This window comes from Phoenix dactylifera, chromosome 3 (genome assembly GCF_051530095.1).
Source record: "Phoenix dactylifera cultivar Ajwa chromosome 3, Ajwa_hap1_PhDact_Kaust_v1.1, whole genome shotgun sequence".
NCBI classification, from domain to species: Eukaryota; Viridiplantae; Streptophyta; class Magnoliopsida; order Arecales; family Arecaceae; genus Phoenix; species Phoenix dactylifera.
In genome coordinates, this window is record NC_143192.1 from 14649400 (window position 1) to 14664944 (window position 15545).

General features: G+C 37.2%; 1 protein-coding gene across 4 annotated transcripts in view; it reads right to left on the minus strand.

The window, feature by feature from the left end:
* The window catches only part of EX1 (UvrB/UvrC domain protein (DUF3506)), a 32301-nt gene extending 17958 nt beyond the window's left edge, over positions 1-14343 (minus strand). For 2 of the 4 annotated variants that reach the window (XR_015976153.2, XR_602490.6), the window contains exons 1-4: positions 13690-14278; positions 10866-10982; positions 10723-10788; positions 5083-5189 (exon numbers count right to left, since the gene is read on the minus strand). Coding sequence is in view for 2 of the 4 variants with exons in the window: in XM_008778726.6 (XP_008776948.2) it covers positions 5083-5189; positions 10723-10788; positions 10866-10982; positions 13690-14178 (779 nt within the window). In the remaining 2 variants the exon portion in view is untranslated. Of the gene's footprint in view, positions 1-5082; positions 5190-10722; positions 10789-10865; positions 10983-13689 lie in introns of all 4 variants that reach the window. The other 2 variants (XM_008778726.6, XM_008778725.6) reach the window with 2 other exon arrangements.
* Between the last annotated feature and the right edge of the window lie 1202 nt (positions 14344-15545).

Here is a 15545-nt window from a genome sequence, read left to right on the forward strand (position 1 = left end):
AACACAAGCATTGCACACGTATCTAAGAAGTATACTACGAGTATCAATATATAATATGAATATGATATGAACATGGCATGTGATTTGAAGTATTCGTGCTTCCTAACTTAATATTGAAATATAATAATATTTATTGTACAACATCAATTTATTAAAAATTGCATAAATGCTTTAACTGAGTTGCATCTAATGGTCTACAGCCTTGTTGCCTTTGTGAAGTCATCATATCCACTTATATGTAGCATCAAACGTAAGGAAAAGCTACGCTTACACTTTATATGACATCATACATGTAGATATGGAACGGATTTGGAGGGCAACAGATGGCAATATGGTGATGCAAGCATTCAATGATGGCCTAACCTCATTAACTTCAATTATTTTAACACAGAATCCTATAGGTAGGGATACATAGCTACAACTTGTTCCCAAATGATGCTCCTGCTCCGACTCTTTGTACCATTTTAAATGATAAGCAATATGAAACAAATCTCTCTCAATATCAACTTACTATCCTTCTTCCAGTCCTGGTTTCCTACAGCTAGGGCTCCTAACTAGACTAATAACTAGAACTCTATTAAAGGACTTGTAATGAGGCACACGATCTTCACAATCTTCCCCTATATGAAATTCCTCGCACATTCTAAAGGAATTCAACAAATACAAATATAAAAGTAAATACTCCTACCACATCCTTTTTCTATAATTTCCATATCCCTCCACTGAATAATTAATTCTTCATTTAGAGACCTGTAATTTGACAATTTCCAAAATGAATAACATCAAAGAAAACAAGTAAGAAAAACTTATGTACTGCATCAAAAGATTCCTTTTCCACAAGCATAGGGCACATTGATAATGAGCTGACGAAACCTGAATTTTAAAACTTCAAATTGCTCAATCCAGTCTTATTTTTAGCTTTATTGAGCTATTATTTCAGTTTTTAGCAGCTGCTTTCAGCTATGCAGTTAAGATTAAGTCATTTAACCTTAGTTTGAGGCCTTTAGACTATTTCAAAACATGGCAACTTAAAGTGTCACATCAGCAAGGACTTAATTATGGCTCATTGTCCAGTCACCAAACAAGAAGGAAAAGAGGGATGGATGGACAGATAGACACCCCGTTCCTCTTGGCATCTACACAGTTCCACCAGCCATCTTAATGTAGGACAAATTGAGGTAGTCGACAAGGCATTGAAGGTCCTATGGATGACTTTAATCTATATTTAAGACCAGAAATTTCAAAGCTGTCCAGTTTTCAGAAACAAAGCAGAAAAAGGAAAGTTTGGCTGTTACAATCAAATAAAAATTCAAATTAACCTATGCTAGGGTTTTCATCATCAGGAGGATAAGAGGAACAATACTCTGAAGGGTTTTTGCGCTAGACAAGAGGGACTTTAGTTGACCTATAAATAAAATTCAGCAACAATGCATGAAGATATTTTTTCACAGAAAAAATGATATGGATAAAGTAAAACATAAAAATCGAAGAACGAACTGATATGAGATGAGAAGGTGGAACAGACAATATAATGGAGGATGAAACTAAGAAAGAAGGATAGAAGGGGCTGAACCTAGCCAACAAAATTATTAGCACTCTTGAGATCAACAATATGAACTGCACCCTCTTATGCAGTGTTAGCTACTTCATGTTCAAGTTCTCCAACTAATTCACATGACTCCAGAGTTCCTTGGTCAATCAACCTACAAATGCAAATTCTATATCATACAATGGTCACACATCACATCTATTTGGAAAGCCATAACCATAATCAACCAGCGTCATGCCAATTATTCAAGATCAGCCATACAGATCTTAATTCACCAAGCATTATGGTTTTAAATACCGGTATCAAATCCCATACTTTTTTCCCGTTCAAAAGATATGGTACTAATATAGTACATGTACTAAAACTAACAAATTCAAAAAAAATTAAAAACGATCAATATGCACCAGTATGGTATCACTGTTATGCACCAGTACCGCCAGCATGGCCGGTACACAGGTGCACATGGTTTTGGCATCCCATTACTCATACTAACAAGGTATGCCATCGCGGTATTGGGCTCCGTATCGGTGCCACACTATCATTATGTCGGTATCATACGATACCGGGCCGGTTCGGCGTACCGAGTGTCGATACACTCCCTGTACCATATACAGGTACCAAACCAGTACAGTATTGTATGATCCGTACCATCCGGTTCGATACGGTATGGCGTACCATGCATACTAATGCCGATGGCACCAGAATAGTACAAAATATTGGTTGTACTATCCCATTCAAGCAATTTTTGAAACCATGCCAATCATTCTTATTCAATACCACTTCTAATGTTATTTCAAGATTTTCCTTATCTTTTCTCCTAACCTTCATTCATATTAAATTTGGTCTTCCCCACCTTGAACACAAACTAAAATACCCATCCTTACTAGCGCTCTCTCAAATTTTCGTTACACGTTACCATGCCATCTTAATCGATTCTCCATCATTAATCCCTTAACTTATAGAGCTCCTACAACTAAGGTTTGTCATACCAGTTGGTATTGTACTGTATCGGGCATACCGTTACTAACACACGGTACGCTTCGCCATCTCGTACCATACCACGCACCAACATTGTAATAGGATAATACCAGTACAGAGTCTGTTATTAAGACGACGAACCTTGCCTACAACTTTACTTTTATACTCATCTTGCTCAAGCTTTCCCAATCTTCTTACACAACCATCTTAACATTTTCATATATGCTACACACGACATGTTTTCTTGGACCCTCTTTATTAACCAACATTCTGATCCATAGAACAATAAAGGCCATATTATTATTTTTAGAATACAATGGTTATTCACCAGAACTCAGGTTTGAACCTGAGACCTCTCGTTTGGAGAGAAAGGTACCAATTAACTGAGCTAACAACCATTTCCCTTTAAGTCATCAAATGCATTGATCATATGATACCGCAAAAGCATTGCTCCAGTTCATCCAACCAGCTCTAATTCAATTAAATGTGTTTCTTAACTCTCTACTAATATGTATAATGGATCTCAAACATCTAACTAATCACTTTAGCGTACCTTTGTGTTTCTGCAGCTTCTAGATCTTAGACTTCTCTTTCCTCTATATCTTGGTGTTATAGTTTTTTTTTTCTTTTGTAATATTGCTAAATCTACTAAATATAATAGAGATAACCAGTTTGGATGCATGTTTTAGCATGATGCTGCAAGCAAACATCTTTACATAGACTACCTTGTTTATGTAATACACCTCTATTACCAAAATGATGCAGGGTATATATAATAAAGCGTGTGGAAGGTCTACAAGCACAGATAACTTCTTGTCCAAGTTTCAGAACAAAATGTTAAGGATTGTTGGCTGATAGAACATGATCAAAACCTGCACTTATTATTAAAAGATTACAAGAGATGGTAAAAATCCTAATAGAAAGATTTTTAAGGGCAACCAAAAAAATTGACGCAAGCGAAACTCAAAAGACATGGAAGTTTATGTGCAAAAATTTGATGCAAGATGCAGAAATTTTAACTAGAATAAAATAGAGAAGAGGAGCGGGATGGGGGAGGGGTGAGAAAGAGAGCAAGAATGAGAGAGGGGGCGGGAGGGGGGCGAGCGAGGGAGGGAGAGAGAGAGAGAGCCAAACCTGGCTAAGGCTTTCTCTTCAGACAAAATAACATAAATAAAACTCTAAAATTTGTTACTTAACATTTTCTTCATTCACAAAAAAGATCATCAAATCACTTGTTATGACATATCCTTAATATAGTTTAACACCAAAATGTTTCCTTAGAAAAATTGCAAAGTAAATCTCCTAATGCCCATTAAGATGATGTAGGACCAATTATGGAAGGGATGGTACAAGAGGATTCTTTTGGTCCAAATCAATGCCATATGGCGATGATTGGATATCCTTTGGAGGTTGAGATGTCAATGAGACTCCAATACTGAGTCTTTTTGGTGCTTAGTCAATTGACAGCGTTATAAGAAGTGTTTGTTTTATTTAAAAGGGAACTTATTGTTTGGCATTGTTCACACTACAGTACATGAACAGTGACCAACACCCAAAGCTTTTCTTTTTAGGAGTTTCGGTTGCATCTTATAAGCATCCAACTTGTATGTCTTAGATAAAGATTAGATCATAACATCTATGGATCTTAATTTGTACCAAATATGCTGTCTATTTGTTTAGGTTTGTTACTGAACAACTTTATGAATCTTTTCTTTATCAAATTATAAGAACCTTACAGTCATAATTCTATAAGTTAAGAGTCCTTTTTCGAGTATAAAACAATGCTTCCTAATATTTTTATCTCAATGTATAAAGATCTATATAAAGTGATGAGTTTCGATATTTGAAGAAGACACCCCCCCCCCCCCCACCCCCACCCCCAACCCGCGTTCAAAAGCGTCTATTCTCATTACACTATTATCTTTGTTTTTTTGCATTAAATTTCCCACATCTTCCACTGAATTCTAGACAAACTTCTACGTCTTCAGAGTTTCACTTGCAGCAAAAACTATTCTGATAGCTATGAAGCTTTCTAGACCGGTACAATATCAGGACATACAGTACTGACTCTCAAGACATAAACCATCTATTCACTTAATATTTTTCTAATATTAAGTAAATAGAAGCCTTTCTAGAGCAATAATTTAAAGTTGATCGTAATTTCAAGCTTACGCTTGGGTGCTCCCGAATGCTACTGAACACTTATCCAAATCATGCAACAAAATATTAGCATGTGTACACTAATAATGCATACATGTTCCAAATGCCCCCTAAATTATTTCCACATTATTTTTAATAATTCACTCCAACAATAATAATAAGTTTACATAAATATATGTTGAAAAATAAAAAATAGTGTATTGTAATCCACCACAATATTGCAATTTATAAAAATATATGTTGAAAAATAATATTACACCATATCTGTTAAGCAGGAAACCCAAAAAGCAACAAAAAAGGTTGATTAAATATATGGTAGTACATCCACAACAAAGGATTCAGTAAACCTGTTGCATTATCCTGATGATTTTTGGGGGTAAATCTGAATGGTCTACCTGGAACTATAACTTCTTGCCACATATCTTCCATGTTCTGCACTTATACGGATAATTCGACCATAAGGATCAGCACCATCTTCCGAAAAACCAGCCCACCATCCCAACTGCATGGGTTTCCAAGAAAGCAAACATCAGTTTCCCTCAGAGACACAGAATTAAAAAGAAAGAGAGTACTCATGTCTGACATTCAATGGTTGCATCTTGGGAGATCAACAAAAAGTTGGAACAAGATCAGCACATACCTGAAACTACTGAAACAAAGGAACATAATGCAGCCTTATAGGTACATTCAGTATCCTATTGTGAATTACTCTATAGTAACATGCTGACAGCTTATAATAACAGAAGACTAGATTCTCAGACATACTTGCCATAAGCACCAAAATTTGATATGCTGTCCTACTAGATTTTTCAAAAGACTCAGATCTCCTGAAGATATCAGGAATTGAGAATTCATATATGTATCAGTAAAAACAAAAAGTTGTCCTCCAAAAATATGTCTAGGAATGACTCATACAAATGGAGAAAAGGAAAATTTGGTTATTTATCATGAGTAGATATCTGGAAAGTGCAGAAGTAGTTTCTCATAAGGAGGGTCCAATTCAAAAGTGCTAATTTACAAACTTGGCTATTTATCTCAACACAGACTTATTCCTACTGCAAAGTCAAAAATACTAATATTCAACATGAATCAATTTTATTTCTGCAAAGGGTTTGTCATGAAAAATTTGTTGAAAAAAGCGAACTGAGGAAGCTGCCATCAAAAGTTATACAACGTGAATTATTGAGGAATATTAATTCAAAAGCGATGAATCAATACATATGAGAAGCAGGATTCTGCTGGAAACCACCTATTTGTCACTTTTGAGAACCAACAATCGTTTATAGAATCACTCTTATAGGTACATGTGCAAAGATTAAGAGTGCAAAAATGATTTAAAGTAATTGCTGCAAGTCATCACGGTATGATAAGATTGAAATTCCCACTAACAGAGGGTCAACAATCAAAAATGGATCCATACTTATCTTTGGATATCACAAGATAGCCTATTAAGGTTAGGTAGGAGCAAGGTACGCCATATCATACCGAATTAGACAGTACAGAATGTACCGTACCCGTACCAATTCAGTATCGGTATGCAGTATGGAAGCATATTGATACTCAGTACACCAAACTGGCCCTCATACCGGGCATACCGACATAGTAACAAAGTGGCATTGGTACAGGCCCAGTACCGAGATGGCATACCATGGGTAGGAGATTATCTTTCAAATGAGAATAGAAAACAACATGATATAGAATGGAGGAAGACCAATACCCAACCCAAGTAAACTCAAACCTAGCATTTTAAAACAGCAAGATAAGTTGGGGACATATATGTTTATGGGGAGCAATGGTCGGCGCGGGGGGGGGGGGGGGGGGGGGGGGGGGGGGGTGGGGGGAGGGGGGGAGCTTAAGCTTGAAATGCCTAAATGCCACAAAAATATAAGAATAGCCAAAAACACCACAAAAGAAACAAAAAAGATAGCAAGTGTATGCCCACAATCATCAAGGTATCCACTGCTCCCCCCAGCACAAAAAAGAATAAACAATACAAAGAAAAAGAAAAAAATAGCACAACTAGTTCCTAGAAAGTACCTAGCCACCTTTGAGCATATATTTATGATCATGTCAATCACTATTTCAATATGCCTGAAACTAAAAAAAAATCTATATTTCACCTCTCCATTAACTAAGGCTCACTTTACCAGTACTAGGTACCACATCGGTACCTCACCAATACGATATGTTACGCCCGAAATAGGAGTACACTATGGTACAAGTCTCGTATGAATACAAGGTTGGGAGATACTTCTCACACCCAGCTATGCTATGGCCTGAGACCAGGCATTATGGACTAGTACAACACAAAACTTTGTCGGGACTTGAAGATAGATATCTGGATTGACTGGATGAACTATTTGTTACGCGCACAAGTCATCTGTCATCTTGTCAGGACTTGGATCCTGTAATAACTTCACTCTTTCAGGTTCAAATCATTTACATGATGCTAAGGTCTGTCATGTTGTCCACAGCCCTTTGAGTTTATCACTTTCAGTATTGCATAACTTTTGACCCTTTGAAGAAGATAGGATGGAAATGAGATGGAAAGTAGCTTTCTAACTTCTAAAAATATCAGCAATAGCAAGTTATAGTTCTTTAGAAAACAATGTGCAGATCTTATTACATTGACTATTTATGTTCTCATCCACATAGTTCTCAAACGTCCTTGAGATTAGTTCTTAAGTTGGATTCTCTATTATGAGTTCAAGATAGACAATCTAAGACCCTAAGAATAAATGAAAAGTTGCATACCTGGAAAGTGCAAGTCTAACAAAAATCAAGACAGGAAATTGGCAGAAATAAAAAGCAATGAACATGATGAAATGATACAAACCCAAAGCCACTAGAGGCAAATATGCATTCTCTTTTATGGGTGTCATTGCAAGAAAAAAGGCACTCGGGAAAAGCAATAAACTCTACTCCCTACATTTGCGCAAGGAAACTCTGCTTAAGATCCAAAGAAAGCAAGGATGCTTGGTAGAGAAGAAACATAAATAAAGTCCCTCCGACTGTCCTACAACACCTAAAATAACAAGGATCTCTTATTCTCATAACAGAACTTTTCAATCCCATAAGATAATGCTCACAAATGTATTTTCTAGAAACAGACTAGTCACAAACATCCTACCAAGTCTCATGGATATTATGCTCTAGCTATTCTTAGATCTTGCTATGCAATGTTAAGTGGTTCCAAGATGTCAGAAATTCTGCAGTACTAGATGCAGTTCCTAAAGGATTTGAAACCCATGCTTTATAAGGAAGATACCTATGCTTAGGTAGCCCACTGGCCATCCTACTTATGGCCCCTGTCAACTTAGGAGGCCCTATATGCAGCATAATTGCTTAGCAGGTAGCTAAGTAACCCACCTAGGCAGCTTTGGCCCCATCGAGCTGGGTGTTGACTATCAATAGAGGTCTTCCTGCTATGAGACCTGAACATATGACTTGCTTGTTGCATATACTTGAATAACTAGCCACAATTACTTGGCCTGATAGCTTGTCATGAAAAAATTGCCACCATACAAGTTGACATGTCATGCTACATTTATACTATAATAGGCTCTAAATGTATGACAATAATTTCCCCGCTTTACCTTTCTTGAATAATTCAAACGCTCTATTTATATTTGCATATCTAAATAATTTATATAATTTTTAAATATCATTTAATAGAACCGACCTGTGCATCCACTTTCCACTTAAGCACAAGGCAGTCACCTAACTTCCCACATATCATAACTACCTTTAAGAATAAACTAATATGCGCCCCGATATCAGTTACAAGCAAAAAATAAAATAAAATCTGAAACAGACAATAGCATACATAGTATTTAGGGTTTATACCTTGCGCATTGATTCAAAAAAAAAAGAAAGAAAAAAAAAAGAGAAGATAATCTCAAAACTGCTTGCCATTCCACGAGGCCAAACTGACAGTTCTTGTACTTGCTATCTGTCCCTACTCAGACCAAACTTCACCAATCCAAGAGCCTCCCACATTTTGTCTCTAGGTCCCCAAGGAAAGAGAGGATGAGATTGTTTACCCCTATATAGGATTGTCAGTAGGGTTGAATATACTAATACTTCAGACTGGCCTGTATGCAGCTTTAATACAAGTAGGTGCTGGGCCTCGTAACAGTCTCAACTCTCAGGGCCCATTAAGGTCTATCGAACTGCCTTGTTATATGGAACTGCAGTGGAGGCTTCACAGGTCCAGGCCTATGTTTGATGCTTGGTATCCCATCCGAATGACTACAATGGTCTAAAATAAACAGCTTCAATCTACTAAATCAAGGAATACTGCAGGCAGGTTGAGCAGGTGATTGCAACACAAGGCCATTACATGTGCAATTAACTAATCTGATCAGATCTTATCTAACTCAATGTGTAATAATACATTCAAGTGCTAGTGCAGAGTCCATACTCAAATATTTAAGAAAGGTAACTACCATTTTATAGTCCTCATGCACAGGCGACAAGATGAGTTGGCAAAACTTACCCATAATTGTGGCTGATGCAAGGAATAAGTGGACCCTCAATTAATAACAATTATCTTAAGCAATCAACTGAATTTCCAAAAATATCCCAACAGATCTTAAAGTGTCTTATATGAATGTTAGCCATCTCATGCTAGCATCGTTTACACTTGAGGACTCAAATCTCATTAATGCCCCATAAATATATTTCACACATAAGTACAGGATTTGTTAATGCACCAACACCAACACTTAATAACAGCGATACAGAAGAAACAAAACTAATCGACCACAACCACCAAGAACTGGTATCCAGAATCACAACCTTTTTAGTGTTCGTGCAAGTTTTTTTTCCTGTCTCTCAACTTGATTAAACAAAAAAGAATTTTCTCGAAGAAGAAAGCAACACATATTGTTTTATGACTATCCTGTAGGAAAATTAATTTAATAGTTCAGCATTTAAGAAAAAAATATATGGTACAGTCTTAATCAAAAGCGGTCAATTTCAACTAAACACAACAGCTGTGAAAGGTGAATAATAAAAGAAGCTGGAAGCAAAGTACAATACCAAAAGCAAGATCCTGAGAAAGGTTGACAAAGAAAGAGAAATTACTAAAGTGAGATGTTGAGCTGTTCATCAATTGAGAAAGGTTGCTGCAGTCATGAGAATAGAAGTGTCAATAAGGAAAGAGTAATTACTAAAGCAACCTCCTGGAGCATGTTTGGCACCTCATGTGATCCATAGATGGAAAAATTGATGCTCTCATATCAAGCAACTTTCTTCTATACAAAGGAGGCATAAACTCTATACAACACATGCAAATACATGCAGGTGCATACACGCATACACAATGTCACACTTACACCTATGCTTTGCCCACCATCATACAGCCACACCTAGTCTATTAGCCAACCTTGATGTTAGACACTTAGAAACAACCTCAAGCACTGGAATCCATATCTAAATGTCCCTCCAAGTTTAGATTTTAGATACCTTTTTTATCCTTTCAAAAGTCTAACCTTTATGAAGACACTATACCTCTTTTGGTACACTATGTTAATCATAGCATAGACTTGTTGCACATTAAATCTATGATTGTTGTATTGTGAATAACTTGAGAAAGCTAAAAATCTGAATTACACGCATAAAACACATAGATCAATGAACGGCCAATAGCATGGTTACAAAAATAACAATATGCAGTTTCAAATTGCTATTACTTGCTTAAAACTAAACAAAAAGCTTTTTATTCATCTATATGCAGTGAAATTATATTGAATAAGTTCCAAAAAAACATAAAAAAGAATAAATTTTCTTTGTGCAAGATAGTGTCTGGTAAATAAATTCCTTCAGGCCATCACAACAGTATACCTCAAAAAGTTTATCAAGGATTCAACATACACAACCATATGTGACAATGAAACGTTTTTGTCATATTGTAATAATGATTACTGCCAAGATCCACAATGTTAACAATAACATATTAAAACATATGCATGTGCCATAAGAACAATGACGTTTATGAATTTTCAACAAAACATATTTTTTAGTTGACTAACCAATCCTGCACCAGCATGGTCTCGAATGTAAGCTGCATCAGCATAACGCTCTTCCTCTATGGCCCTCTGCAGCAGCAAAACATTTCATTCAAATTGTATGCTTAAAGATCATGAGCATGCTAGACAAATTACAAGTTCCTTACATTCATATCTGATATTGCTGCTCCCACAGTATCTTTTTCTGTGGCAGCTGCAATTGCCAGCTTCAGCTTTGCAGCTTCTTTATAATTCTCTCGGATAATAGCATCGGATAATTGTGACTGAAATAAAGCCATCATATTATCACATCAAAGCCAACCTGAAATTACTTGTTGGATAACACTTCAAGCATTAACAATCTTTCCAAGAGCATACAAACTACAATCAATATCAGAAGAAGAAATTCGGCTAAACTATGTTCGAAACCACAACAATTTGAAACTAACGAACAGGCTACATGGTTATAGTAGCGTAGTTACACCGCATAAGCATTGTAAGCATTTGAGGGAAGCATGTAAACTAGCGTTATATTCTTCAAGGCATGTAAACAACATATTACGTAGACATCACTGTAATTGTAATTTTGCATAAACCAAAATCAGAACAGGGGGTCCGCAGCTATCCAACCAAACAGTGGCTAAAAACTAGCTTCTCACCATCATCTTCCAATAGTTTGTAATTCTTCGAATAACACATAATGCAGTGCCGAAAGTGTGGTTCACAGTCATGTTAGTAAAATACAAAAATTCTCTCAATTCCCTTCACATATCAACAGAGATAACAGGGCAATAGAAGGTGACAAACCCTCATCTTACAAAATTTCAAGCTTGATGAGTGTTGTTGTCACTAGTTCTTTCCAAGAGCAAGTACTGCCATAGAGTTGCCAGCCAAAATCAACTAAATTCAACAACTCACAGCCAATAGTGTAATAAATAAACTTACCAATCGCACCACTAAATATGTAAATGTTTCTAATATCTTCCTGACACGGGCAAAAAATAAATAGTTAAAAATTAACGAAAATTAGAAAAAAATACTCTGAAGTTACTGAAGTTTGTCATGTATAATTCAGCATGAAGCAGTCTGAAAGCTTCTAAACTCTGACTAAACAGGAAATGGAGTACAAAAACAAAGGAAGCACATCTACATGGCAACCAATTACAGGTGTGCTTAGTGAACACTTAAAAAAACAAGGTATTTGCTATCTTCTACAAATCTAGCCATCGCAGAAAGCACTAGACATGTAATTCAATGTTGAAGATTATGTAAAGAAACTAGGTAGTCTCTAAGGTGGTATGAACAATCACATATAACTCAATCTTGGTACTATAGTGGTTGAACAATATAACTGGCTACTAGTAGAGTGCCAGTTAAGAGTACCATAACCCAATCAGAATCAATGAAGGCACAAAGCTCCAACAAGTTGGCAAAAAGAGAATACTGAGTGCGGTAAAGCAGATTGCTCGGCAGATCTTTTGGTGGGAACACTATCAGGGCAATGAGATGGGTGTGCTTAATCAGCTTCCGAGATGTTGTAACAATGCCAAAAGTCAAGTGGATATAAGAGAATCTTAGAGAATAAATTGGAATAAACAAAGGAAGTTAGTTTTTAAGTTCTCTCTTACTTCTGTTGCGAATTGGGATCTTAAATAGCCAGGCTCCAAGATATTTGGAGCAGCATAATATTTTCCTAAAATCATGGAGACCAAGGCAATGACTAATATGAATTATTTAAAGATTTATCGAAAATTGCAGAGTGAATCAAGAACCAGTTTAAGGGGTTCATCTGGAACCAAGTCGATGTATATATGAGTTAATCATGCCAAACTTTTGCATTTTCTTCATATATTTAAATGTACGGAAGCATTTTACCTAGATTAAACTACATTACAAAGAGTTTGTTTTATTATCTCCTTATAAAACAACCGAAGCAATGTTCAAAGGACCACCAAAAGTCGAGCCAACTGAAGCTGCAGAAACTGAAACTCGTGTTCTAGCTGAAATCAAAACCAAGCTTCTGAACCTTGCTAATTTGTGTCAAATGGAAATACAGCACAATGCATGTTGGATATGTTTACTACATTTCTCATCATTTGAAAAAGCTTTCAGTATTGGATATGAGTTTGATAGATACCTACTGCAAACTAGACACATGCCAAAAATTTTATAGCTGATTTTTAGCTTATTTCTAACTGCATCTTGAATATTTAACATATTTTATAGATGTAATGAAACTTTGAGTGTGAATGATGGTTTTCTTTTAAATGGATGAATTAGAAATGCTCATGTGATAACTAATATGCGAAGCAATGACTGTAGAAACTTTAATCAGCTGAAAAAGATAAATTTCTGCCATATATGTAAAAAGTTGATATCATCAAGTCCCAACTGTATTAATATTCTAAGTTTTCCTGGGTTAGCATATATATCAGGTTGTACATCTCCTTATTTCATAGAGTAACCCTTATTTTTACACCTCCAATATGGATGGTAGGACATGACATTGTCACATCATGAAGATAATGATACTTAGTTAATATAAGTTACTAACAAAAAGTATAATTAAGAACAATCTATTTTCTGCTTAGGGTGCTAAGAATAATCGAACAAAGGTGGCAAAATTATAAAGACTGGTATTATCATAACAACCAAGATCATGAATCAAGTAAGAATGATATGTTTGTAACATCACCCCTCATTTATGCTGACTTAAAGAGACCAAAGGAGCTCAAAGTACGGTGCCCTCCTACATTTGAGGATTTCCTACGATTGTCCAATGGTGACAAGGAAAGTGGAGCATGTTAGGGATTTTCCTAGCAGCATGGCAGCTGGAAATATGGCAGCCATGTGAATGGAAATTTTAGTTATTAGGGAAGAACGCCGACGCAACTAAATCAAGAAGATACCATAAATTCAAGAAGCAGTACAAATTATGCTAGCAAGCTAAAGAAACCAAGAAATTGAGAAGAGAAATCAAGAAAGAGGAACCTTTAGCACAGAGACCAGACTCTGCTGCTCTTCAATCTCGGCAAAGTGCCGCTTCCACCTCTCCCAATCCCAATCCCCTTCTTCCTCCCCCTTCTTCCCCTCATCCTTCCCCTCCACCTCTTTCTCTTCCCCCTTCCCCGCCGGCACATTGGTCCGAGGGCCATTCTTGGGCGAAGAATTCCAGTACGAGCTCACATAATCGTCCCACCTCTTCACGGCGCTCCTCACGAAGTCGTGGAGCAGAGAATCCCATCTCCGCCGTCTAGAATCACCATCCGGCGAGGGGAAGTCGGACTGCGGGTTCAGGCAGCGGCAGGGGCCCAAATCGAAAGCCCTAGAGGCTGAGGTGGAGGCTTTCTTGAATGGGGAAAGCGCGACGGCAGGAGGAGTGCGGAGGAATCTCGAGGGCTTGGAGGGGAATTTGTGAGGGTTTGGATCGGCGGCGTGGGCAGAGGTCGGTGGGAGGCGAGGAGCTGGAATGGAAGCCATGGGGGTGGAGTGGGGGGAGAGAGTTGGGGATTAGATAGCGTTGAATGCTGGATTCGCCGCCGGGAGAAACGAAGGATAAGATGTGGATAAAAACGTTTCGACCTGGAACATAGTTTTCATACGCGAAAATTTTTATGCGGAACCGGAAATACACCCAAGAGGGGCGAAGCCGGGGTTCGGTGAAATAATGAGGCTAAAGTAGGTTTCCCCGGGTCAACTTTTTGTGTTGCAATCACCATTCCTTACCTAAAACGGCTTTGGGTTTCTGCCAGAAGAAGACAATTATAGGATTCCAAGTTTGCCCTCAGTAGATGTGCCTCCCCTCTCAGAGAGTCTACTTTCGGCGTGCAGCACTTTCTAAAAAAACTTATAAACATTAAAAAAAATATATTTTTAATGGCTTGTTTTTCTAAGAAAATATTTTTATTGAACAAAAAACAAACATCTGCACCTTAATTTGATAATGTTAAGCTAAATTTTGGATAATAAATTACTATCAGGCTGTTTGATTACTTGCAATACAATTATATGCATTTTAATCACAAGTTGCAGTTGAATTGTCTGCAATTGCTATTACAGTTGTAAAAAAGTCTTTATATAGTTATTATTAATTGAAAACTGCAAACATAATTACAACTATTTAACTATTGAGTAGATAGAGATAGCCCGTGATGACCCAAAGATTGATTTAAAGATTGATTTTGATGATCACAAAATCTTGAAGTATAAATACTAACGTTTGTGTTGCAAGGAGAAAGATAGTTATTTTGCAAGGAATATAGCAAGTTGGAAGAACACAAGAAGGCCTCCAAAGCTCTCAAGAAAAGTTGGAAGAAAGCTACAATTTATTGACCCAAGTTTCAAGTTCAAAGGACTCAAGTTGGAAGAGCAAATTCAAAGAAAAATCCAAAAGAATAGTCCTCGAGTCGACTCCAGGGAGTAACAAGGCAGAAACACAGAGAAGCTATTTTGGACCCTGAGAGCCGAGTCGACTCCTGAGTAACTCGAGTCGACTCCAATGGTTGGCAGGTCGACTCCTAAGGAAGCAAGAGTCGACTCCCAGAGAAATACAAGGCAAAAAGTCAGAGAGCCAATTTCAGACACTGAGTGCCGAGTCGACTCCCGCAAAGCCCGAGTCGACTCCGAGACAGCGCTACACCAAAAGACAGAAGACAGTGTTTTTGTCTCTGAGTCTCGAGTCGACTCCAAGACAGTTCGAGTCGACTCCAAGGCAGCGCTACTCCAAAAAGACAGAAGACTATTTTTCGGATACTGAGAGCCGAGTCGACTCCGGAACAGTTCGAGTCGACTCCAAGACTGAACGAGCCAAAAGACAGAAGATCGGGAGTTCGGCCTCTGAGCGCCGA